We start from the raw sequence: 26,581 nt of genomic DNA, 5'->3' as shown, positions 1-26,581 counted from the left end.
GACGAAGAGCTCGGAGCAGAGGCAGCTGCCGACTGCCGTCCCCTGCAGCCTCCTGGCAGCCTGGGCGAGCAGAGAGCGATGCAATGGAGGCCCCGAACCGCCCACGTTGCAGCCCAGCCCAGGCGGGGGCTGGGGCCGCAGAGGAAGCCCCGCCCACGGCCGGGCAGCCGCAGCCAATGAGAGGCGGCGGGAGCGCGGCAGCTCCTCCCCCTGGGCGCTGCCGAGGCCCAGCCAGGAGCTGCCCCTGCCGGCCGCGGCCGCCATTGTTGCTGCCCCGTGGGGAGCGGCAGCGGGGCCGGAGCGCGGGAGAAGTGCCGGAGGTGCTGGCGGGCGAGCGGCAGCTGCCGGCTGGTGAGCTGCGGCGGGGCGGGAGGGGCTGAGGGGGCCGGGGAGCGCTGAGGGCGGCGGCAGCGCAGCGGGGAAGGCTCTGGCTGCGTGGGGCTGCCGGGGGCGTGTGTGGAGTTGGGGGTCGGGAGGGGCGCGGGGGGCAGGGGGCTCCGTGGGGCTGGGGCAGGCTCGGGGAGGGTGAGGAATTGTTCTGTTTGGCTTTGGCCAGGGGCAGGGGGGTGCCGGCGGGGCTGGGGGCCGCGGGGTTGGCTCCTGAAGCTCTTGGCTGTTTGCAGTCTGTGCTGTGCAGGATGTGCATTGGGACAGCAATGGGGGGGGGCGGTGAGGTGTCAGAGAGCGGCCGGGAGGGACGGGGTCCAGAGTGCAACTCTCATCCCAGCCCTGCTGCCCGCACTCAGCACCAGGCGGGGCTGGCACTGGCACTGGGGGTGGAGCACAGCCCTGGGAGGAGAGGCTGAGGGAGCTCTGGGGTTGCTGAGCCTGGAGAAGAGGAGGCTCAGGGCAGACCTCATTGCTGTCTGCAACTCCCTGAAGGGAGGCTGGAGCCAGGTGGGGGTTGGTCTCTTCTCCCAGGCAAGCAGCACCAGAACAAGAGGACACAGTCTCAAGCTGTGCCAGGGGAGGTTTAGGCTGGATGTTAGGAAGAAGTTCTTCATAGAGAGAGAGATTGGCCATGGGAATGTGCTGCCCAGGGAGGTGGTGGAGTCTCCATCCCTGGAGGTGCTTAGGAAGAGCCTGGATGAGGCACTTGGTGCCATGGTTTAGTTGATCAGATGGTGCTGGGTGAGAGGTTGGACTTGATGATCTCAAAGGGCTCTTCCAACCTGGTTAATCCTCTCCTGTCCCTCTCCTGTCCCTCTCCTGTCCCTCTCCTGTCCCTCTCCTGTCCCTCTCCTGTCCCTCTCCTGTCCCTCTCCTGTCCCTCTCCTGTCCCTCTCCTGTCCCTCTCCCTCCCCCACAAACCAACAGCCAACAGCTGCCACCCAGCCAGGGGAGAGATGAGGGAGCAGAGGGGAGGAGCTGGCTGTGCATTCTGCTTCCAGGGCAGCTGCAGGGATTATGGGATGGCACAACAATTCACCATGGCCTCTGCCCACCCTCTGGCCACTGCCCAGCCCCTTGCTGCTCCCTGGCACTGCTGGAGGAATCATCTCTCTGGTCCTCAGCCCACAGCAAAATACTATTGAGCAAAGGAGCTCCTCAGCTCTGGCACAGTGCCAGGGTCAGGGCATGGCTGACCTGCACCTGAAAGGTCTTCTCCAGCCACAGGCACTCTCTGATTCTTACTCCTTTAGGCTGGCAAGGGCCAGGCCTGGAAAAACATCCAGCTGGCTGTCAAGAAGGTGGTGCCAGGCTCTCTGGAATGGTGTCCTGGGGCAGGACAAGGGGCAATGGATCCAGGCTGGGACACAGCAAGCTCCACCTCCCCATGAGGAGAAACTTCTTGGCTGGAAGGGTGCTGGAGCCCTGCAGCAGGCTGCCCAGAGAGGCCCTGCAGTGCCCCTTGCCGGAGAGCTTCCAGAGCCATCCGGATGCGTTCCTGTGGGACCTGCCCCAGGGGATCCTGCTCTGGCAGGGGGATTGAACCTCCTCTCCAGAGCTCCTTTCCAGCCCCTACCATCCCAGCAGTCTATGATGCAATGACCCCAAGCTGTCTGACACCAAGCTGTGTGGTGCAGCAGACAGGCTGGAGGGAAGGGATCCATCCAGAGGGACCTGGACAGGCTGGAGAGGTGGGCACAAGCCAACCTCAGGAGGTTCAACAAGACCAAGGGCAGGGTCCTGCAGCTGGGTCGAGGCAATCCCAGGCACAAATCCAGGCTGGGCAGTGACTGGCTGGAAAGCAGCCCTGAGGAGAGAGCCTTGGGGGTGCTGGGGGAGGAGAAGCTCACCAGGAGCTCTCAGTGTGCTCTTGCAGCCTGCAAAGCCAATCAGCTCCTGGGCTGCAGCAGGAGAAGTGTGGCCAGCAGGGCAAGGGAGGTGATCCTCCCCCTCTGCTCAGCTCTGGGGAGACCCCACCTGGAGTCCTGCCTCCAGTTCTGGAGCCCCTATGACAAGAGGGATGTGGAGGTGCTGGAAGGTGTCCAGAGAAGGGCCAGGAGGATGAGCAGAGGGCTGGAGCTGCTCTCCTGTGAGGACAGAGTGAAGGAGCTGGGGCTGTTCAGTCTGGAGAAGAGAAGGCTCCCAGGTGACCTCATTGTGGCCTTCCAGTATCTGAAGGGGGCTACAGGAAGGCTGGGGAGGGACTGCTCAGGATCTCAGGCAGTGATAGGACTAGGGGGAATGGAATGAAGCTGGAGGTGGGGAGATTCAGGCTGGAGGTGAGGAGGAAGTTCTTCCCCATGAGAGTGGTGAAGCCCTGGAATGGGTTGTGCAGGGAGGTGGTCGAGGCCCTGTCCCTGGAGGTGTTTAAGCCCAGGCTGGATGAGGCTCTGGCCAGGCTGATCTAGTGTGGGGTGTCCCTGCCCATGGCAGGGGGTTGGAACTAGATGATCCTTGTGGTCCCTCCCAACCCTGACTGATACTATGATGCTCTGACCACAGCCATGGGCTGGACCTAGTCAGTGCTGAGCAGCAGATATTTGTCTCCCTCCCCTCCCTGCCAAGGCAAAGCACAGAGCTCCCAGAACCGATTCTATGGTTGCTCATGGAAACATTTGAAACCCAGGGTGGCTATAACTCAGCTGGAGTTTTAATGCTCACCTTAGTGTTTGTTAGGTGTGCTCTTGTTGGTTTGGGTTTTTTTTCCCCTGGTCTGTATTTTCTAAGCCTTTCAATGTTCACCAGACAAACCCTGATGGTGGTGGCACTTCAGGTGATTTCTGACTGCATCTTCTGCCACATCAACAGCAAGCAATTAAAGAGTGAGCAAGGTGCAGACAACATGAAGTGGGAGTGTTGATCTGCTGCAGGGTAGGAAGCCTCTGCAGAGAGGTCTGGAGAGGTTGGGCTGCTGGGCTCAGGTCAGTTCCAGAAGGTTTCATAAGGCCAAGCACTGGCTCTTGTGCTAGCATCACAACAACCCCGTGAAGGCTGCAGGCTTGGGGCAGCGTGGCTGGAAACTGCCCAGCAGAAAAGGGCCTGGGGGTGTTGGCAGACAGCCAGCTGAGCATGAGCCAGGGTGCACCCAGGTGGTTAGGAAGACCTCCACCATCCTGGCCTGGATCAGAAGGGCTGTGAGCAGCAGGAAGTGATTGTCTCTCTGGCCCCAGCACTGGGGAGACTGCATCTCAAGTGCTGTGTTTGGCTTTGGGCATCACAGTATGAGAAAGTCACTGAGGTGCTGGAGCAGGGAGAGAGAAGGGCAGCAAAGCTGGGGAGGAGATTGGAGAGCAGGTCTGGTGAGGAGAGGCTGAGGGAGCTGGGATTGCTTATTGTGAAGAAGAGAAGGATGAGAGGAGACCTCATTGATGTCTACATGGACCTGAAAGGAGATCAGAGTGAGGCCAATATTGGCCTCTTCTCCCAAGTAACCAATGACAGGACAAGAGGAAATGCCCTGAAATTGTACCAGGGGAGATTTAGGTTGGAGAGGAGGAAAAATCTCTTTGCTTCAAGAGTGCTCAGGCATTGGAGCAGGCTGCCCAGGGGGGTGGGAGAGTCACTGTCCCTGGGTGTATTCCAGACATGAGTAGAGGTGGCACTCTGGGACATGGTCTGGTGGTCATGGAGATGTGGGTAGAAGGTTGGACTTGATGAGCTTGGAGGTCTTTTCCAACCTTAGTGAGTCTGTCTGTGAAACCCTGTGGCAAACCAGCAGCACTCAGGGGCTGAGAACACAACTCCCACTGGGATACATCCCCAGGGCTCAAGTCTCCTCCTAAGGCAGCTCTGAACCCTCAGCTGCAGTTCAAAGGCTCTGCTTCAAGCAGGGCAATGTTCCTCCTGCCCACAGCTGCCAGCTGAATTTGGGGGTTTCCCACCCCAAACTCTTCTCTGATTGGATCAACTCTGCCAGGAGCAGCAGGTTCCACAGTCCTGATGCTTCACCTCTCAAACCCCCCAAATTCTATAGCTGCAGCTTAAGGGAGCTGACAGCTTTGTGCCTCTGGATTCCTGTTTCAGCACTTTGAGAACATTTTAACACTTTCCAAACTATTAGAACCTCCTAACCCTCCCTAAAGATGCTTCAAAAGCTCTGTTTGGAGACTTGAGGATTTTAAGGAGTTTTTTTTTGGCACTCAAAATGCTTTGTACAAAATGGCTTAAAAATGATCCAAATCTCTCTGAAGATCATTCAAAGGGCCTGAAAAGAATCAAAATCTTGTAGAAAAACATCAAATATCCACAAAAGTAATCAAAATGTCTTCAAAACTCACTAAAAGGGCCTGGAATGAGTAAAGATACTTCAAAAATCATTGAAAGGGCCTGGGGATAATGAAAATACTTCCAAAATCATTAGAAAAGCCTAAAAATGGTCTAAATATCTCCAAAAAATATTTGAAAAGGCCTGAAAATGATCAAAATGTCTTCAGTAATCATGACAAAGGAGATTAAAATACTCAAGCTATCCTCAAAAGTCATTCAAAATGCCTGAGGCTAAGCAAAGTCTCCCCAAAACCCATTAAAATCAGCCCAAAATGAGGAAAATAGCTTCAAAAGGAAGGAAAAGGGGCTGGAAATAATCCACAGAGCTTCGGGAAATGATTAAAAGTGCCAAAACGAACCCAAACCAATTCCAGAACCTCATCCCCATGGCTGCCAAGCTGCTGCAAACTGATTCTGCAGAGCTCTCAGCCAGGCTCTGGCTTCTTGCAGTCTCCAACATCCTTCAGAAATGCTGCAAAAGGCTGAAAACTGCCGGAAAAGTCCTCAGCACCTGCTGGAAACTCTGGAAGGTGACAGAAAAGCTCTTCCCGAGCCGTTCAGATCCCCTGGAGCTGCCCCAAGCCCCCTCGGGAGGCATCGAAATCTCTTTGCAAGAGTTTGGGAGAGGCTGGGAGGAGGTTTTGGGTTCCAAACCCTGCAGAGAATCCTCAGCGAACAAACTCCTCCGAAGCTCTCCGGAGCTCCTGGCAACCTCTGCGCAAGCTTTCCGAGCTGAGCCAAAGCTCCTGGGAGCTGTGCGCAGCTGCTGGGTCAGAGCTGTTGCGGAGCTGCTGTGCCCCAGCCCTGCCCCCGCAGCGCAGCTCAGCCCAGACGGCGCCGCCCTGGCTGAGAGCTGCACCTCCCGGCATGCCCCGCGCGGAGCCAGGGCCGCAGCTCCCCGCTGGGACTTGGAGGCGTGGTTGGGGTAATCCGGCGTCTGTGATTGGCTGCGGCTGCCCGGGCGTGGGCGGGGCTTCCCCTGCGGCCCCAGCCCCCGCCTGGGCTGGGCTGCAACGTGGGCGGTTCGGGGCCTCCATTGCATCGCTCTCTGCTCGCCCAGGCTGCCAGGAGGCTGCAGGGGACGGCAGTCGGCAGCTGCCTCTGCTCCGAGCTCTTCGTCCTTCCTCTTCCTGCTGCTGTGCGCCCCTTTGGCCTGGGCTGTGGGGTAGGTGTGGGCAGGCGCGGGGCAGAGTGGGGGCTGCTGGGGTGGGGATCCCTTGGGGCTTGGGGGAGCGGCTGGTGGGGTTGGCATTGGGCTGCGGTGGGGCTGAGGGCTGTGTCCTGGAGCTGGGCTTGAGGAGGGCTCGGTGAGGTGTGGGGCTGGTGTGGGTGGGGCTGTGGGGGCTGGTTGTTGTGGGCTGTGGAGTTGTGGGGGCGTGTGTGAGGTTGGGTGGGGGCTGGGGGTCGGAGAGGGGCGTGTGAGGGGCTGGTGAGGAGCCCGTGGGGCTGTGTGGGTTTGGGGGGAGGAGTTGGTGGTGGTGGGGGAGGCTGTGTGTGGGTGTGGTGTGGGTCGGGGTGGTGAGGCTTGGAGTGGGGAGTGGTGGGGTGGTGCGAGGGGGTGGGTGCGGTTGTGGGGAGCTGTGTGTCTGTGGGCAGCGTGTGGGGAGCTGTGGGGGTGTGTGGTGTTGGGGGTGGTGTGGGGAGTGCTGGGGAGGGTGTGTGGGTTTGTGGGTGCGTGGGTGGGGTGGGGTCGGGGTGGGTGTGTTTGGGGGTTCCTTGTGGTGCTGTGCTGCTGCCTCCCCCTGGTGGGGGCAGCTGCAGGCCCCCTTTGGCTGCTGCTGTGTTGCAGGCGGAGCCATTGGTGGGCTCTGCCTTTTGTCCCTGCCCTCAGGAGGCTAAGCCTCTGTGCCCAGTGTGCCCAGCTTGCCCCTTTGGCTACTTGCAGCTGGCAGTGCTGCCCTGCCCCCAGCCAAGCCCGGTGGGTGCCCAGCAGCACCTTGGCAGCCTGGCTGGGAGCCTGGGGTGGTGCTGAGCTCTCTGCTGGTCATTCTCTGCCCTCTCTTTGCCTTCTCCCCTCTCTCCTCAGCTGCTCTCAGCCCTGCACAAGCTGCAGGACACCTCCTTGAGCGCTGCCCTTGCTGGGGGGGTCCAAGGAAGAGTCCAGGGGGGTCCAGCAGTGGCTTGGTGCTGGACTCAGCTTGGCTTGGCCATAGAGCACCTCAGAGCCTGGCCTGGCCTGGTCTGTGAGCCCAGGGCTTGGGGCTGGGGTGGCCTCCTGGGCAGGAGCCCCCATTTGGAGAGAAAGGCTACTGGTGAGAGAAGGCCAGGAGGTGGGGGGGGTACCCCCAGGGCAATGGGGTCCCCAAGTTGGGTGGCACTGGAGGAGTGCCCAGCTGGAGTGGGGAGGGAAGAACAGGAGGGTCCCCAAATGTTGCTGCCCCCCAAGTCTTCTTGCCCCCAGGTCAGGCAGGGTCCCAAATGGCACTGCCATGGGCCCTGCCCCCCAGAATCCCTCTACAGCCCCCCCAGTGCTGGGTCCCATGGGGGTGGGGGAGTCCTTTCCTGCTGCCTGGGTGTTGGGGACCATTGTTGGTTCCTTTGGGAGAGCTTTGGGGTGCAGGGAGGTAACTGAGGGTGCCAGGGAGGCATTTTGAGCTCTCAGGCTGCTGTTGTGGTTTCCCTGGGGGCATTTTGGGCTCCTCCTGCTTGTGGCAGGGTGCAGCATGGGCTGCCTGGGGTGGCACAGGGAGCTGGGGGAGGCTGTTTGGGGGGTTCAGGGCTTTATCCCCCCCCAGACTGCCAATGCCTGCATCTGGCTGTGCTGGGCCAGCAGCCAGGGGTGCTCCTGCCTCAGCCCTTGGGCTGGCAGCACAATGCCTGCCCCTGATGCTGGGCCTTCTGCAGAGCTGGGCAGAGAGGTTAAGGAGGTGTCAGAATCACCCCAAACCCACAGCCCCCCTGCCCAGAACACCCCTTCCACCCCCCAGACTATGCTGGCTGCCAGCTTCTGCTTCAGCTTCTCCCCCTTAACCTTGAGCCTTTTGTTGTCCTGGCTGGAGGGGGAGGATCCACCACCAGCCCCTCCTGCAGCTGCTGTTGGGTGGGGGCACAGCTGGGGACTCATCAGGGCCTGTGGTGCCTGGGTGGCTCCTTCCCTACCCAGTGTGCCAGGGTCATCCAGGCCCCATCAAACCCCCAAACATTCCAGAGCCCCAGAACCCCCCAGCCCCAGTGGATTCTAATCCCAGCCACAGCTTTCCCCCCATGAGTTCCAAAGGATCCTGATTGCAACCCTCAACCCCCAGGGATCCAATCCCACAGCCCCCATCAGAACCCCACAGATTGCCCCTCCCAACCCAGATTGACCACCCCCAACCCCACAAACCTCCCCAGAAACCTACAGCCCCCCCACAACTGCCCAGCCCCCATCCCATAACCTTACAGAGTGCTGCTGTACCCCACAGACACCACCAGCAGAACCCCAGCAGCTCCCAAGCCAAGCCCCAGGGGCTCCTCCCAATCTCCCCCCAGAGCTTCCTCCATTCCCACTGACCCCCAACCCCACAAACCCTCCTCCAACCCATACTTCTGGCCTCCCAAACCCATAGACAGCCTAACAGACCCCTCCCCAACCCCCAGCCCAGGGCGAAACCCAGCCCCAGAGGTTCCTGATCCCAGGATCTGCCTCAGCCTCAGGGCTCTGTGCACTCCAGCTGAGTTTCTGAGCAGTTCTGAAGGGATTTGGTGACTTCTGAAGATGTTTTGGAGGAGTTTTGAAGATGTTTGGATGATTTTTCAGGCATATTTGAAGAGTTTTGAGAACACAAAACCTCCTTCAAACCTCCCAAAGGATCTTAGCAGTGAGATTTCAAAGGCTGTCTGGGTGCTATTAGGAACTTCTGGGAGGTTGGAGTGGGCAGCAGAGAGGTGTGCAGGGCAGAGGTGAGCACAGAGTGGGTGTGGTGGGGGCAGGGCCTGGGAGGAGAGCTTGGTCCAGAGCAAGATCTGCTGTCAAATGCAGCTGCAGGCAGCAGAGGCCTGGGCAGGCAGTGGAAGGAAGCTTTAGGCAAGACCTGGGAGAGGCTGTGTGGAGGCAGCTGTGTTGTGGTGCTGGCCTGCAGCTGTGTGCTGGGGACTGTGTGCTGGGCAAGGAGCTGAGTCTGCACTTGTTGAGGCCTCCCCTCTTGAGCAGCCCTGGCTGTGTGCTGTGGCTGTGCTGCTGGGCTTGGGAGCTGCCCCCAGCAAGGCTGAGCTGTGCTGCCTGGTCCTGGGCAGTGCTGAGCCATCCCTTGCAGGTCTGTGCTCTCCTCTGAGCCCTTTGCTTCTCTCTGTCAGGGGCTGAGTCCTCTCTCTGTCATCCCTGTCCCTGTGTGCTGTGGAAGAGCAGAGTTTGCAGATCTGTCCCTTGGAGCAGCCCAACAGGTAAGAAATCCAGAGTGGGTTAACAGCCGGATCCTAGGCCCCCAGTGCAGCTCCCAACCTCTACCACCTCCTCCTGTCCAGCATGTTTCACCCCTCCAGGAGCTCTGAGGCACATCAGGTGTTGTGGTAGTTGAGGAATGCTCCAGGCTGCTGGGGTGAGTTGTGAGCAGGAGGTGATATTTGAGCTTGGGGCATGGAGGGTGGTGGGAGAAGGTTGAAGGTGTTTTGGTCTTTCATTGGTCAGTGCTGCTGCCTCCATTGTCTGAGCCAGGGGAGATCAAAGGACAGGGCCTGGTCCAGGAACCACCCTGCCAATGCCACCAGGCACGAGGAGAGTAGGACAAGACCACTGATAAGTCCCAGGGTACCTCAGGGCACTGATCACAGGAACCTGGGGTCTCAGCACAGGTATTAGAGGTCTGAGCCCACACTGTGGCAGAAACTGAAGGTTTGAGGTCCTGGGCTCAGGTGCTTCCATCTTCCCTATTGCACAGCTGTGACCTCTCCTTCCCACAGTATGGCCTCACAGAAGGATCCAGACAAGAGCTGGGTGGAGAAGCAGCACCTAGAGATCAAGTTGGAAAAGCCAATATGCAGTCCCAAGGGAGAGGAGGATGAGGAGGAAAAAGAGGACAAGATGGAGGATGATCCTGAGAATGACAACTGTGAAGAGGAGGATAATGATGATGATGAAGGTGACCAGGATGAGGGGGAGGAATGTATGAAGGAGAATGAAGCCAGAGCAGGTCCCTCAGTGTCACACAAAGAGCTGAATCAGTGTCTTGAATGTGGGCAGAGCTTCCTAGGTAGCTCAGAGCTAGTGAAGCACCACTGCCCACAACCTGGCACTCGTCCCTTCATTTGTGGTGACTGTGGCAAGAGGTTCCGCTGCAACTCTCAGCTCATCCAGCACCGCCGCACCCACACTGGAGAGAAACCTTTCACCTGTGATGATTGTGGTCAGAGGTTCACCCAGCGCAGCAACCTCATCAAGCACCGCCGCACCAACACCGGTGAGAGACCATTCACCTGTTTCGCCTGTGGTCAGAGCTTCACCCAGCGCAGTCATCTCACCCAGCATCGCCACACCCACACTGGAGAGAAACCGTTCACCTGTGATGATTGTGGTCAGAGGTTCACCCAGCGCGGCAATCTCATCAAGCACCGCCGCACCCACACCGGTGAGAGACCATTCACCTCTTTCGACTGTGGTCAGAGCTTCACTCAGCGCAGTCACCTCATCCAGCATCGCCACACCCACACAGGAGAGAAACCGTTCACCTGTGCTGTCTGCGGACAGAGCTTCACCCAGCGCGGCAATCTCACCCAGCACTGCCTCACCCACACTGGAGAGAAGCCCTTCTCTTGTGACAGCTGTGGCAAGCTGTTCAGGCAGAGCTCTAATTTGAGGCAACACCACCTCACCCACACCAGTGAGAAGGCCTTCAGCTGCAGGGACTGCGGCAAGAGCTTCAAACGCAGGTCCACTCTCACCATCCATCGCCGCATCCACACTGGAGAGCATCTTTTCCCCTGTGCTGAGTGCGGCAAGAGCTTTACCACGAGTACTAAATTCATCCAGCACCAAGTCATTCATAATGGTGAGAAACCGTACAGATGTGCTGACTGCGGCAAGAGCTTCACTCAGAGTGCAAGCCTAGCCAGGCACCGCAGTGTGCACAGCACTGAGAAAGCCTTCACCTGCAGGGACTGTGGCAAGAGCTTCACTCGAAGCAGCACCCTCACCAAACACTGTCGTGTGCACACTGGTGAGAAACCTTTCACCTGTGCTGAGTGTGGCAAGAGCTTCGCCCTGAAAGGAACTCTCAACAAGCACTGCCGCACACACGGGAGATCAGCCTGCAAGGAAGGGGAGGCATAAATAGATGCACCCAGAGTCTGTTGGGATAATCATGGCCCTTCTGAGGGGGCCTTTCCACCACCAAAATCACCTCTTTTTTCCTCTGCAATTCTCAGAGGCTGGGGGTCCAGCAGGAACAAACACCTCCTGCCCTTCTGAACACCAGTTAATGCCGATGAGAACAATTACAGTGCTGAGTTGGCATAGCCAGAGCTGCCATTGGAGCTGGGCTGAGCTTCACAAGGTTTTTTCTGGTTCATCCCCAAGGGTAAAAATCCCTCTGTCCATTGCCCAGTTGTATCGCTACAAGGCCAAAGTTACCCCAATCCTGCCTGTTTGCTTTTATTTCAGACATTCCTGCCCACAATGCCCAAATGCTGAGGGCATTCGCTCCCTAGGAATGGGGCTGGAGCTGTGTGCCCAGTTCACGGAGGTCAAAGTGAGATTCTCAGAAGAGTCTGGTGAGTGTCTTGCTGGGAGTGTTCTCAGGGACATCTCAGTGTTTTTTTCATTGTGTCAAGGGATGTTAGGTGTTTTGGGGGGCCTGGAGTGTTCTAGAATTGATTTTCAGAATCTTTGGAGGGTGCAGAAGGGATCTCAGGGAGGTGTTTGGAAGCCCTTGGACAGCTTCTGCCATCTTTCCACTAAGGCACTCTGCTGCTTTGAAGCAGGCCTGGGGCTTCCAAAAGCCTTCTCCCTAGCTCGGCAGTGTTCCTCATGCATTCCTGCTGACCTGGGGCTTCCCTCAGCCTTTCCATCCACACAGAAGTGGGAAGAGATTTCTCTGAGTGTTGAGTTTTCAGGATATTTAAGAGTGTAAAGAGTGAAATCACTGCAAGAAAGGATGCTGTGCCTCAGCACAGTGCCCAGAAATGTTCCCCCAGGATGTTTGTCTTACACTTGGATCTGAACTTAGCTCTGCAGCTCTAAGCAGTGTGCCTGGCAGAACCGTGAGCTGTTGCTACGCAAGCTGGAGCTGGCTGAGCTGCTGCACAAATCCACAAGTCCTGTGCTCAAGATGCTGCCTTGGGAGCTGAAAGTGCCTGTGCAAATGTCATGGTCTTCAGCTGGAGAGACCTCTCCCCACAAATAACTGCAACAGGCACAGTCTGGAGCTATCCAACATGCAGAGAACCCCAGAAGGGCACTTGGGCAGGGAACTGGGAAGCAGCTAAGGAAGTGCAACTGCAGGTGGGCCTGGGAAATTCTCAACCTGTGAGAGCAACTTGGGGGTGTGGAGCTGCCCCACTGCAGGAAGCCTTTAAGGCTGGTGAACCAGCACTGGATGCCAGGTGGTGCTGATCCCTTGCTTTAGAATTCCCTGCTTCTCCTCCTTTCCTATCCTGCAGCTGCTGTTCTGCAAACAAGGGCAGCTTAAGGGCTGTGTGTAGAACCTCTGATTCTCTGCTGACCAACTATAAGCTGCAAAGATGTTTTCCTGCATGAGCTAGAGGTACTGGCACCTTTGATTGGAGCATGCTTTAGTTTGTACACAGGGCTGGATTCTACTGCTGCCATGAATCAATGGGAGAGGGAAGAAAGTCTACCAAAATGAGGTACTTTGGGCAAGAGAGGTTGGGTTAGGGACTTCCACTCCTGTTAGCTACTTCTTCTGTTAAGGGCTCCTGGGCCTTGTGATGTTAAGGACACTCTAAGACTCTGTCATGCTGGGGACTCTGCAATGCTGTAATAAAGGACTTGTGAGAGGACTCCTGAGGTTCTCTACCCTCTGCCCTTCTGGCATCTCGTGATACCAGCAGGGGGTTGGTCCATTTGTCAGGTCAGAGGGCACCCTGTTCTCAGGGTGAATCATTAAGGACTCCAAACAAAAAATAAGGTGGGGTATGTGTGTGTGCAGGGAACATGGTTTGGGAAAAAGGGTTTGTGTTTAGCTTGGCTTTGAAAGAAGTTGTAACAATCAAGGGTACTTACAGGCCCATTCAAAGCAACTAAGCCAACTCTTTCAGGGACAGCACCTGAGGGGGTGGCTCAGAGAACCTCAGTGTGTGTGTGAAACCTGGCAATAGCAGTTTTGTATGTTTTGAGGTTGTGTTTCTCATTTAAACTGGAATGCTGAAGATTCCTTGATGCATTGACAGATGGATTTGTCTTGCTACAATATAAAAGACCTCTCAAGTTTTGCAGGCTGCAACCCTTGGAAAAAAGTTTCCTCACAGCATCATCACAGAAGATATCTTTCAAGGACTCTACCTTCCTCCTATCCCTGCAGATCCATTTGAATCTGGAAGGAAGCTCTCACTTCAGTTCCAACTGAAGGACTGTCGGGGCAGGGTGTAGGTTATGGATTTGTTCTCCTGGCTTCCAGGAGGAACAGGGATGAAACTAATTTTGTCCTATTTGCTATGGGGTTCAGCATTGCTACTCTTTTACCTTGTGTAATCTTACATAACTGATTCAAAATGTAGTGTCCAATATGCTACTGGTGTCTAATGATGGTGTAAAACAGATTGGTGCCATTAGCCAATCAAAACTCATGTCTGTTGTAAAACTTGTTTAAAACTTCTTTCCTTCCTTTCTTTCTTTCTTGCTTCTATCTTTGATTGACAGGGTGGTGTAAGAGGCTAACTCTTGTATCTCTTGATGTGAATCCACAAAGATAAAATCACCTTGTGTATCATGGGAAGGCCCTGTGTCACAGCTCTCATGGAATGGTACTGAAAGTGTGCTAAGGAAACAGTTGTGGAGGTTAGCTTTACCATTGGTAAAGAGAACTGTTTAGAGTAGAGTAGAGTAGAGTAGAGTAGAGTAGAGTAGAATAGAATAGAATAGAATAGAATAGAATAGAATAGAATAGAATAGAATAGACCAGGTTGGAAGAGATCTTCAAGATCATGGAGTCCAACCTATCATCCAACACCATCTAATCAACTAAACCATGGCACTAAGCACTCCATCAAGTCTCCCTCTAAACACCTCCAGTGATGGTGACTCCACCACCTCATAGGTGTAAAGGCATCTTAGTAGAACCTGTACTTCATAGTTCCTTTGCTGCTGTGTGTACTACCCACCCATAGGTGTTAGGAATAGCTGTTGATTGTATAATCTATAACGAATCAAGCATTTATCATCTTAGTTGTAGCAATATTACCTTTAAGACTTGTATTATTGCTAAGTGTGGTGGTTTAGGCTGGGTGCTGGCCCGGATGCCACTGCACAGACTACACCTGGGAGGTCCCAAGGGGTGGGCCCAGCCCAGGGGGGTGGTCACAGGAAACCAAGTATTGCATTCCCATAATGCCCTGCTCCCCCTATAAAACATCCACACGGGGGCTTCACTTCCTCTTTTGTCTCCTGCTGCTGCCTAGGTAAAATGGCGTGAGCTGCCTCCCTTGGGCCTGACGAGGCCCAAGGCTGGGTTTGGGGGGGAGGAAAGAGCCCTGGGGGGTTTGGGTGTACCCCCAGGTGGGGATGGGATGTTCTTGGGTATGTTCTGGGATCTCTCTCTTTTGTCACGGTGCTTGTGGTTCTCTGTACAACTTTCATTGTTGTTTTTATTGTTTTCCCATTTAAACTTTCCATCACTTTTGCAATCTGTTTGTCTGAGTCGTTATTTCTGCCCATGGTGGGGAGGGGTCTGCCCCAACCCATTACAATAAAGACATTGATCAGCAGAGCATGATCATTCCCTTTCAAAGAAGGGCAGAGGCATGGATCCCAGTGAATATGACAAGAGGGTGGGAGAGTGAGAATGGATTGGATCATGTTCTCAGGCTATTAGACCAGGGACTAAAAGATTCTAGAGAAAGGACAAAAAGATTTGTGGGATGGTTAATGTTTGCCATAATATCAGCTGTGATAATATTAGCATCCCCAGCTGCTTCAGTTACAGCTCTGACAAAGGGCATGCAAACTGTGGACACAGTGAGAACTTTGTTAGCCAATGTGACAAATGATTTGCAGCTGCAGGAAGCTATAGATGAGGAAATAATGGCAAGGTTATGCATGCTTGAGGCCAGTGTTGTTTGGTTAGGAGACCAACAAGCTGCCTTGCAGACCCATATGATGCTGCAGTGTGATTGGGAATAGGGAAGGGAAGGGAAGGGAAGGGAAGGGAAGGGAAGGGAAGGGAAGGGAAGGGAAGGGAAGGGAAGGGAAGGGAATAAACCAGGTTGGAAGAGACCTTCAAGATCATCATGTCCAACCCATCATCCAACACCATCTAATCAACTAAACCATGCAACCAAGCACCCCATCAAGTCTCCTCCTAAACACCTCCAGTGATGGTGACTCCACCACCTCTCCAGGCAGCCCATTCCAATGGGCAATCACTCTCTCTGTGTAGAATTTCCTCCTAACATCCAGCCTAAACCTCCCCTGGTGCAGCTTGAGACTGTGTCCTCTTGTTCTGGTACTGGCTGCCTGGGAGAAGAGACCAACCCCCACCTATCTACAAGCTCCCTTCAGGCAGTTGTAGAGAGCAGTAAGGACTCTCCTGAGCCTCCTCTTCTCCAGGCTAAGCAACCCCAGCTCCCTCAGCCTCTCCTCACAGGGCTGTGCTCCAAACCCCTCACCAATTTTGTTGCCCTTCTCTGGACTCGTTCCAGCAAGTCAGCCTCCTTCCTAAACTGAAGGGCCCAGAACTGGACACAAGACTCAAGGTGTGGCCTAACCCATGCAGTGTACAGGGGCAGAATGACCTCCCTGCTCCTGCTGGCCACACTGTTCCTGATGCAGGCCAGGATGCCATTGGCCCTCTTGGCTGCCTGGGGACACTCCAGGCTCATGTTCAGCCTACCATCAACCAGCACCCCCAGGTCCCTCTCTGTCTGGCTGCTCTCCAGCCACTCTGACCCCAGCCTGTAGCACTGCCTGGGATTGCTGTGGCCAATGTGCAGAACCTGGCACTTGGGTGTGTAACCATAAGCAGGACATGTGTGTAACATCCTTGTCTTGGAATGACTCTCAGCATGACTGGAACTCACTCAGGTCACATTTACAAGGGGCCTTTGATAGCTCCTTGAAACATAATGTCCAATCAATGAAGCATCAGCTGGAACTGCAGTTAGCAAATACACAACAGGTGAGGATTGATTCAACATGGCAAGCACTGAACAAAGACCTGAACTGGCTGAATCCAAACAATTGGTTCTCAGGTCTGAATCTATGAGTGTGGTTTAGAGGTGGAATTCTTGTAGTGATTGGCATTGTAATTGTAGTGTTAATGGTGTTTGTAATCATAGCCTTCAGGACCAGGAGGATGGTCAGGGCACAAGTGATGGCTGCTGGTTTAAACCATATAAAAATGGGGAGTTGTGGCAAAGCAGAAAGTATCTATGGAAGGTTTCAGGACAAGAAAGAACAACAGGCTGCTGATACTGGAAGGCTGGCCTGGTGATAAAGAAGGGCTGACAAACAACCTGGAGTGCGAGACAGGAGGACACTTGCCTCCATGCTGGAGAAACTCAACCTGATATGGGATGAAGATAACAACGGACAGCTGCATATCAAAGGAGAAAATTCAGTGAGCAGCAGTGGTGGAAGAATGTCAGGGAGTTGCTTAGCCTGCTGGATTTTTCCTGTATAAACTGCTTGATCTGTGCCAATAAACAATTCCTGCTCCACCAACAGGGAGTCTGTGCAGGCTTTCAGACAGAGAGGCTGAGGGACCTGGGCTGCTTCAAACTGGTGAATGGGGTTCAGAGCACTGCCATAGCAGTGTGCACATGGCTGAAGGGTGGTTTCAGAGAGGATGGAGCTCTCCTTGGGTGTGTTACGAGACCAAAAGCTCCACAAAGTGCAGCTTGAAAGGTTCAGAGTGGAGATGAGGCCAAAGAAATGTCCCTGAAAGGGCAGAGCTGCTATGCATGAGGCCATCCAGAGGTGTTGGGAAATAGCAGGGAGAGCTGAGACAGCTCAGGGAAGGGATGGAAATGGCAGGGGGACAGCTGAGTGGGGAAGCAGGATTGGTGTCAGCAGCCTGAAGAGAAAGAGTTAAAGGCATGGGACAGTGTAGGAGAGGCTGCAGTGGGGATGGCCAAGGGCTCTGGCAAGGCTGAGAGGACCAACAGGACCATGGTCTTTGTGCCCTTGGCTCTGGCAGTTGCCTCTGCCACCAAGGCCTGTGAGGAGAAACTTGGCTTTCAGGCTTTGAGGTTCTTCTATTCCAAGGGCAGTGGTCAGGGCTTGGCCTTTCTGCTTCCTAGACCAAAGGCAAGTTTTTCTGCCCTGTACTTTGCCTTTGTCTCCCTGCAATCCTGGCCTCTAACAAGCTGCTGTAACAAGTCCCTGGGGAGCCTTTGGCAGTAACAAGCCTCAGTGAGGCCAATCAGTGCTTCAAGGTACTTTGGAGTTTTCTTCTGCCTTGGACTTCTTGAGAGGCTTCTTGGCAGTAGCTTGGCAGAGTCTCCTGGCAGTACCTAAGGATGATGTAATCAGCCCCAAATACTCCATGGGGCTCATTAAATACTGCTGAAGCTCTAATTATTGCCAAGGTTTCTGCAGCTAATTGGAGAGGTTTTTATTGCACAAAGCATCTGATAAAAAGTACTTTTAAAGGGACATTTCATTCCTTTTCAGCAGGAGTTGTCTCTTTGCAAGCAAACCACAGCAAAACCTGACAAGGTCCTACCCTGCTCACAGCTCACCCTCACTCCCCACTGCACCCAGCAGAGCCCAGAGCCACAGGTGAGGGACAGGATCTGCCTTGCCAGGGGCTGGGAGTCAGGGCTTGGCCCTTTGGATCATTGAAACCCCTCCAGGATTCCTCAGCAGCAGAGCCACCTTTAGCTGCTTGTCCTGACCTGTCAGCACTGCCTCAGTTCTCTGCTCTCACCACAGCCTGGAGATGCTTCAGTGCCTCCAGTGATGCTTCCTTTGCATCCACTGTCTCCTTCTGCTCTAACCAGACCCTGGGGGACCCTTTCCCAGTATGCTTCCCTGGGACCCATTAACAGGAGAACAACTTCACACTATGAATATGACTTTGTCTTCTGGAGAGGTTTCATCAGCTTCCTCTCAGTCCCTGAGGTTTACAGGGCACCAAAGCCAACAGAGGAGTTATAAAAACACCTTGGGCTGGTCATCTACTGCCCTGTTGGGCCGGACTCCTGGGCTGGAAGGAACTGCTGGCAAGCAGGCAGCACTGCAGGAGTCAGCTCTGGCCAGGAGCAGCTCCTCTGCACAGCACAGCAGGGCTGAGGACACTACCAGAGGAACTCAGGGAGATGAGGAAGGCAGAGAGAGCTTCAAGGTGGCCAGGACTGGGAGAGGGATTGAGAGCTCACTGGAGAAGAAGTCACTGCAGTCACTGGCACAGTGAGGCTGTGGGTGCAGGACACTGCAGCTGTAGCTCCTGGAGGCATCTTCATCTCGGCTGCTGACACTCAGCTGAAGGCTCCTGGGGTGTGCACACAGAAGGAGGAGCAAAGCCCTTCAGTTCCATCCTGTGAGCAGCAGTGAGCAGAGCTGGGTAAGGAGAAGGCTTCACCCCCACCCCCTCTGCCTTTCTCTCTTCCCTTCACTGTCTCTGCAGTACTGCAGGCCTGCTCCCTGTTTCTCCACCTCTCCATGGAACTCTTGTTCCCTGGGATTGGGCTGTTGGTCACTTTCTGTTCTGACTCCAGAGGAATCTTCATGGCAATTCTGGGTCCCTGCTGTGTTTGAAGCTGCGATGAACTCTGCCATGGGTTTGCAGTGATGGGGAATGAGCTGATCCATGCCACATGCAGCTCAGGGATAGGCTGAGAGAAGTGTGCCCTAACTTGTCACTGCCTTTCCCTCCTTGGACAGGTCTCCATGGCCAGAGGCAGCAGATGGCCAACAGCAGCTCCATCACCCACTTCCTCCTCCTGCCATTCCCAGGCACAAGGCAGCTGCAGCTCCTGCACTTCTGCCTCTTCCTGGCCATCTACCTGGCTGCCCTGCTGGGCAATGGCCTCATCATCACCACCATAGCCTGGGACCGCCACCTCCACACTCCCATGTACTTCTTCCTCCTCAACCTCTCCATCCTTGACCTGGGTGCTATCTCCACCACTGTTCCCAAGTCCATGGCCAATTCCCTTTGGGATACCAAGGACATTTCCTATGCAGGATGTTCTGCACAAGTACTTTTTTTTCTCTTTTTCATTTCAGCAGAGTATTTTCTCCTCACCACCATGTCCTACGATCGCTACGTTGCCATCTGCAGACCCCTGCACTATGAGACCCTCCTGGGCAGCAGAGTTTGTATCCACCTTGCAGCAGCTGTCTGGGCCTGTGGGGTTCTCAATGCTCTGTTGCTCACAGCCAATACATTTTCCCTGCCCCTCTGCCAAGGCAATGCTGTGGAGCAGTTCTTCTGTGAAATCCCCCAGATCCTCAAGCTCTCCTGCTCCACATCCTACCTCAGGGAAGCTGGACTTACTGTAGCTAGTGTCTGTTTTGCATTTGGTTGTTTTGTGTTCATTGTGGTGTCCTATGTGCAGATCTTCAGGGCAGTGCTGAGGATCCCCTCTCAGCAGGGACGCCACAAAGCCTTTGCCACCTGCCTCCCTCACCTGGCTGTGGTCTCTCTGTTTATCAGCACTTCCTTCTTTGCCTACCTGAAACCCTCCTCCATCTCCTCCTCATCCCTAGACCTGGTGGTGTCAGTTCTGTACTCAGTGGTGCCTCCAGCAGTGAACCCTCTCATCTACAGCCTGAGGAACCAGAAGCTGAAGGCTGCCCTGAGCAAACTGATCACAGGATGCTTTCAGAACCAATAAACTCTTTTGCAGAGCAGTTCTGATGTCACTCAGTGAAGGCCCAGCCTGGCTTCTGTACTTTGTGGTGTTTTACTCTTTATAAATCTCTTATCCCTTTTCTAACACACTGTCTGCTCTGCTGACCAAGAGTTTGTGCAGCAGGACCTCTGCTCCTTGGTTAAAAAAAAATAAAGAACCTTTCATTAACTTTTTCCTTCCTGAGATTCTTCCCTGAGGACTTCTCTGGAGCTTCAGGTCCTTTGTAGATTAGGAGGAGGAAGGAGTCCAAGCACTGCCAGGGAACACCAGCACCTGAATTTCCAGGGCTGTTCTCTTTCCACTTCCAGCCTCTCCTGTGTCAGTACAAGGCCTGAGTGCTGTGGCAGTTTGGTCAGGGTTCTCCTGTTTGACAGTCCTGTGACTACAGGCAGGGACAGGCCATGGGAACTACTCTGATTGAGCTGGCCCCCAGGAGCAGTTCCACAAAGACAGATGATCTGCTCAGGGCAGAGCCTGAAGGCTTAGGCCTTCATCCAAAGTTTCTCTCCAGAGCAGGCCCAAGAAAGTGTCCCAGTGATGCAAACAGCAGGGAACAGCTCAAGTGTGAGTGTGCAGGGCTGGTGCACACACCAGTGACCTTACACAGACAGGCCTCCTGCAAGAGATCTGTGTGTCTGTTCACTGGACAGCCTGGGGAAGCTGTCCCAGGGTAATCATCCTGCTCTAGCCACTCACCACCACCATTTCCACCCCTGGTCTCTCACCACAACTTGCAAACTTTCTTTGTCCCCCAGTTGCAGGTCACAGGCTCAGAAGGTTAGCAGTGGCTGCTGGCATTGCACAGATGAGATGCAAGCATGGCCATGGTGTGTGGGGTGAGAGGAACCTGAGTGAGCACAAACACCATCAGCTGTGGCTGGGGTACCAAGGCACTGGAGGTGTGAGAAGCCTCCCAGCCTCTGACAGGGGCAGCAGGAGGCCAGGGACACTCTGCCTGCTGCAGTGCAGAGCTTGTGTAAGTGGTAGGGAAAGACTGTATGAACATCCTGAGGTGCAAAAGGAGTTCACAATGCCTGGCAGAGCCCTGACAGTAGATGTAGTTTACCTTGACCTTAGTAATGCTTTTGACTCTGTCTCCCATAATATCCTTGTGAGTAAGCTCAGGAAATGTGGGATGGAAGAGCAGACAGTGAGATGGATCAGGAACTGGTTACAAAATAGAGTCCAAAGAGTGGTGGTCAAAGGTGCCAGGTCCAGCTGGAGAGCTGTAACCAGTGGAGTCCCCCAGGGATCAGTGCTGGGTCCTGTCCTGTTCAATATCTTCATCAATGATGAGTGGACAGAGTCTGCTCACTAAGTTTGCTGACAATACCAAACTGGGAGGCTTGGCTGAGACCTCTGAAGGCTGTGCAACCATTCACAGACCTGGATGGAGGCGGGCAGAGAGGACCCTCATGAGGTTCAACAAGGATGAGAGCAGAGTCCTGCTCCTGGGAAGGAAGAATAAACTGCAGCAGTACAGGCTGGGAGGTGATCTGCTAGAGAGCAGCCCTGTGGAGAAGGACCTGGGAGTGTAGGTGGACAGCAAGTTCTGCATGGGACAGCAATGTGCCCTGGTGGCCAAGAAGGCCAATGGGCTCCTGGGCTGCATTAGGAGGAGTGTGTCCAGCACATCCAGGGAGGTTCTTCTCCCCCTCTACTCTGCCCTGATGAGGCCCCACCTGGAATATTGCATCCAGTTCTGGGCTCACCAGTTCAAGAGGGACAGGGATCTGCTGGAGAGAGTCCAAAGGAGGGCTACAAGGATGCTGAAGGGACTGCAGCACTGCCTGGGGAGGAGAGGCTGAGAGCCCTGGGGCTGTTTGGTCTGGAGAGGAGAAGACTGAGAGGGGATTTAATAAATGTTTATAAATATCTGAGGCCTGGGGTTCAGGAAGGAAGGGACAGGGACAGGCTCTGCTCAGTTGCACCCTGGGATGGGACAAGGGGCAATGGATATAAACTACAGCACAGGAGGTTCCACCTCAACATGAGGAGGAATTTCTTCACTGTGAGGGTCACAGAGCACTGGAACAGGCTGCCAAGAGAGGTTGTGGAGTCTCTTTCTCTGGAGACTTTCCAGACCCATCTGGATGCCTTCCTGTGCATCTTGCATTAGATTCTATGGTCCTGGTCTGGCAGGGGGTTGGACTTCTTTGGAGGTTCCTTCCAGCCTCTCACATCCTGTGATTCTGTGACATTTCTGTGTGTGACTGCAGCACAAACCTCACTGCCCCAGGGAGATTCCTCTCAGGTGTCCTGCACAGGCTCATTGCAAATGTTGCTGTCTGCTCACATCACCCTTCCTGGGCTGTGCCCTGAAATGTGCACAGAGTCATCAGAGAGGTTCTTGTTCCTTGGGAAAGGCATCTTCAGGAAGGCCAAGAAGGCGGCTGGGGCATAGTCCAGGCTGGTCACCCTCAGCACAGTTGTGGTGCTGGGTCAAAAGTGATAGGTCAGACACACCTGTAGCCATCTGCAGGCCCTTGAAGGACAACCGAGAGATCATCAAACCTGTCTGGGTAGGGGCAAGAAGGAGATGTTTGGTCCCTGGACCTCAGCCAGGTCTTTGCATGGTCTCCCATGGTCTCTGTAGAGCCAGACTGGGGACAGAAGGACTGAAGGAATGGATGAGGTGTTGGATGGGAAGGTGGGTAGTGGATCAAGCCCAAAAGTCACCAGGGCAGAGTCCTCCTGGCAGCCACTTCCCAGTGGCATCCCTTAGGGCAAGCCCTTGGGCCAGCACTGTGCAATCTCTTCATCAGCTCCCTGCACCTTCTGACCCAGGGCCTCTGCAGCTCCTTTGGGGATGAGGCCAAACTGGGCACAGGCCTTGAGGGAACTCCTCTGTTTAACCCTGCCCTGTGCAGGGTGATTGGACAAGATGATGTGCAGGAGCCTCTTCCACAGATCACCAGGACAGAGCCAGCAGCAACTCTGAGGAAGGTTTCTCCACTCAGAGCCTTGGTAAGAAATCTGCCAGATGGGTTGGATGAAACTTTGATCTGGTCAGCCTCTGGCCACAAGGAGGGTGATGGTTGGGTGTGGGATCATGTGGTCAGTTGTGTCTCAGGAGCTCATCATTCAGGAGGAAGCCAATGAGTGTGAAGGGGTTGTGAGGTCACTTCTGCCTGGGGAGGTGATTGGCCAACAGCAGGAACACAGCTGGAAAGGACTATGAGGTTTTTTCTGTCTGTGAGGAAGAGGTTATTAGTTTATGAATATGAAATATGAATTATAGTAATAGTAATTGTATTAATTACTAAAATTATTAATAAGCAATGAATCACCATTTTATCTAGATAATCTAGTGAACAATTGTGAAATACATCCCATAAGTGGTTTAGTATTTATAATTTGGACTCAATCAGGATATTTACAGAGTTAATTTCTATTACTATAATGCAGGCTGCAATTCCACTGCTTGTCCACCAGATGGCGACGCGACTCTGGCAACCGCTAAGTATATACAGAGCTCTTACACTGTGTATCAGAGGACTGGACTACAAACATTATCCTGCTAGACTCAAGTGCTTTGAACTGTTAGTGAGTACAAAGCAGGTGGAAGGTACTCTGTGTCCTTTGTTTGTAGCAAGGTTAGGCTCTGGCAGACTGCTGACTCCTGGCTGGTCCAGCCAGTGACAGTGGGTGGCAACCTTTTCCCTTCCATGGCAGCAGAGAGGGAATGGACCTTAGGGTAGCTGTTAAGCAGTTTCCCTTCGCAGGACTTGGGCGGCTCCCTCTGGATGTCAGGGAGCAGTACTGCAGGGTCAACCCGTCAGGGGTCAGCCCTCACAGAGTCAGCCTGCATGGCAGGGCAGGGCCACAGTTCCCAGTAGGCAGGCTTGGAGGTTTCCAATCTGGCGCGATGGCAGGTGGGGCTGGACCCGGCAGGGGTAAGCCCAGTGGCAAGGGGCTTCAGGGCTGGCATGGATGGCCCTGGGGAAGAGGCACAGGTGCATGAAGCATCAGCTTCCCTTTGCTTGCCTCAAAGGAGCGGTGGGATCCTTGTCAGAGTAGTTTCAGCTTTGGAGCACAGGCACAGACAGTGCTCTGAGTTTCCCCTAAGGTTCACAGGGCATGGAGTGGCAGAAGTAGTGACTACTATCCTGTGATGGCAGGGTTACACAGGCATGAGGCTGACACTGCTTCTGCTCTCTGAGCTGACACACAGGGTTGTGCCTCTTGTCAGTCTGCTGCTTCAGGCTGAGGCAGATGCTTGCACTGCTGGACTCGGCTAAGTCCCTTCCCTGGCAGCTGGGCAGATCTTACCCTCGGGTGTCCAGTCCTCTTGAAGGCACAGCAGGCTCTTCCAACTGGTGAGACTGGCAATGCAATGCAGTAGTTTCTCAGGCTTAGTGAAGGTCCTTCCTCAGGAGATACTCTCAGGGCTGAGGTTCAACAGGCCTGCCCGGCTGCTGGCTTCTCCTTGTCGTGCAGAAGCCACTAGTTTGCTTGCATATATGAGAGAGAGTTAATAGCAATGAGCTCAATGGCAGAGGCTATGGCATGAACTTAGGCTCGAGCAAGGAGAGAGAACACAGTGAAAGAGGGCAAAGTATTTACAAGCTGGGGTAATACTGATAGGTTTCTGGAGGCTGGATGTGGCCAATGGGCGCTCTCATAAACATCCAGCTGCAGCCTATGGGAGGCATGAAGCTGGAATTATGCCATGCTTAGCATCATCACCAGCATCCCATGGCATGGGTGTGTCAGGGGTCTGTGCCACCTTGGACTCTGTTCCCCTCATGAAATGAGGGGGAACTTGTCCACGTGCTGGGACAGGTTTCAATATCTGGGCATAATGCTGGGCATAATGTGCCTTCACCACATAAGGGTATGGAGTGAGGGGGAGATCATCCTGGTTTTAGCCTTGATGAAGTTAATATTCACAGCATCTCCTCAGGTGCTGTGGTTTGGATTTGTGACCAAGCCAGTGCTGAGAGCAGACTCTGTCCTCACTGCATGGATCAGGGGGGGAGACACCAGTGGCAACTCCATGTACAATGTACACCACTTGCCCACTCCTCTCTTCCTCCATGTTGCGGTAAGGACACTCACCATGGCCCAAGCACAAGCTCCTGGGGACCAGGTGCTGCTGAGATCCACTGGAAGTACTGAAACACCACAGAACAAGGCAGGCTAAGCTCTCTCTTGTTTTCCATGGAAATGAAAGGTACAGCAAACCTGCCTGAGGCTGGGACAGCTCTCCTCAGGTGGCTCAACTGCAATCCATGGCAGAGGAGAAAATGCAGACTGGATGCAGGTAGTCAATGGATCTACTCACCAGAAACCAAATGAAATTAAAATCTTCTACACCCATTTTACCAACCCAGAGCACAAAGATTGTAACACAACAGCCCAACCAAATTCAGGTTGTTGGTGTAACTTCACCCTGACCAAACCCATAATTGGGTTTTGCATTTGGGGTTCCATGGACAGTCCTAAAAACAATCCCCATGCACCCCACAGGACACTGTGCACAGAGACCATGTACATGGATCCTGATATAGGCTGGGCAGGGACTGGCTTGAGAGCAGCCATGAAGAAAAAACCGGAAGTGCTGGTGGATGAGAAGCTCAACAGGACCCAGCAGTGAGCACTTGCAAACCAGAGAGACAATCAGAGCCTGGGCTGCAGCCTGTAGATCCATGTTGATCAATGACTTAGTTTGCAATAGAACCAATCAATGGGAAACCAAAAAGGGAGTGGTAATGAAATGTTGAGATGGTCTTCATGTCTGTGTGAGGCCCTGGAGGTGATGAGATGTGCAGCCAAACCATGTAAGAAAGGATGGGAGTGAAAAAGAACCAAGTGCTGCATCCTTGAAGCAGATGGGAAAGGCAAGTGGGAAGAAGAGCCCCTGTTCAAATCAAGATGCAACAGGGAGCTGAGTGGGGATAGGCTGTGGGAAAGGGGAATTGCAACATTCACCTATGCCTGAAGAAGGAGCCACAGGCTCTGCAGGTCTGGGCCCCCTGGCTCCCCTTGAAGCCCTGGTCCTTCTCTTCAACTGCTCTGTTAGTTTGTATCTCAGCTCATGGTGCTGCAACCAGTTGGGCCTGCACCACAATATTTGTCATAGGCCTTGAACACCACCACAGCCATCAGTTCATTTTCTGTCTGTGTGATGTCTCTGTAATCATTGGCTGTGATTGGAAATTCTCTGGACCAATAAGCCCTCACCAGGATGTGTCTTTGCTCACATGTTGTATGGTTAGCTACAACCTACACCCATTGGAAAGAATTTCACTGCAATCCAACAGGGTGAATGGTCCCACATCCAGCTGGTGGCCAGTCACTAGTGGTGTGCCCCAAGGATCAGTGCTGGGCCCTGTGCTCTTTAACAACTTTATTGATGATCTGGATGAGGGCATTGAGTCCATCAGCAGTAAATTTGCTGACGACACCAAGCTGATCTGCTGGTGGGTAGAGAGGCTCTGCAGAGGGACCTCGACAGGCTGGACAGATGGGCAGAATCCAACGGCATGAGATTTAACACATCCAAGTGCCAGGTTCTGCACATTGGCCACAGCAACCCCATGCAGTGCTACAGGCTGGGGTCAGAGTGGCTGAGAGCAGCCAGGTAGAGAGGGACCTGGGGGTGCTGGTCGATGGTAGGCTGAACATGAGCCTGCAGTGTGCCCAGGCAGCCAAGAGGGCCAATGGCATCCTGGCCTGCATCAGGCACAGTGTGGTCAGCAGGAGCAGGGAGGTCATTCTGCCCATTGATGGGTTGGATGCGATGATCTTGAAGGTCTCTTCCAACCTGGTCTATTCTATTCTATTCTATTCTACTCTATTCTATTCTATTCTAATATACTGGGACGGGATCAGGGCACCAGTCTGTACTTGGACAGGGCCCAGTCTGTACTGGAAGGAGGTCAGGAGATGCAGTTGGTACTGAGAGGGGCCCCAGTCAGTACTAGGTTGGGACCATAGTGTACAGTTAACATGTGGAGGGATGCAGTAGGTACTG

The 26,581-nt window shown here is 54.1% G+C and overlaps 2 protein-coding genes and 1 pseudogene across 2 annotated transcripts; 2 read left to right on the top strand and 1 right to left on the bottom strand.

Annotated features, from left to right (window-relative positions):
* The window catches only part of LOC137457129 (zinc finger protein 585A-like), a 182,306-nt pseudogene that overhangs the window by 116,469 nt on the left and 39,256 nt on the right, over positions 1-26,581 (bottom strand).
* LOC137457123 (endothelial zinc finger protein induced by tumor necrosis factor alpha-like) lies at positions 9,536-11,053 on the top strand. Its single transcript, XM_068168922.1, has one exon. It carries the CDS (start codon positions 9,536-9,538, stop codon positions 10,898-10,900), a length of 1,365 nt encoding a protein of 454 aa, XP_068025023.1. The 3' UTR covers positions 10,901-11,053.
* LOC137457143 (olfactory receptor 14A16-like) lies at positions 18,574-19,584 on the top strand. The gene has a single exon (XM_068168942.1). The coding sequence runs from the start codon at positions 18,652-18,654 to the stop codon at positions 19,582-19,584; it is 933 nt and encodes a 310-aa protein (XP_068025043.1). The 5' UTR covers positions 18,574-18,651.

Source organism: Melanerpes formicivorus, unplaced genomic scaffold (genome assembly GCF_026170545.1).
Source record: "Melanerpes formicivorus ecotype bairdi unplaced genomic scaffold, bMelFor1.0.p_v2 SCAF_160, whole genome shotgun sequence".
NCBI classification, from domain to species: Eukaryota; Metazoa; Chordata; class Aves; order Piciformes; family Picidae; genus Melanerpes; species Melanerpes formicivorus.
This window is presented reverse-complemented; position numbering and strand designations above follow the sequence as displayed.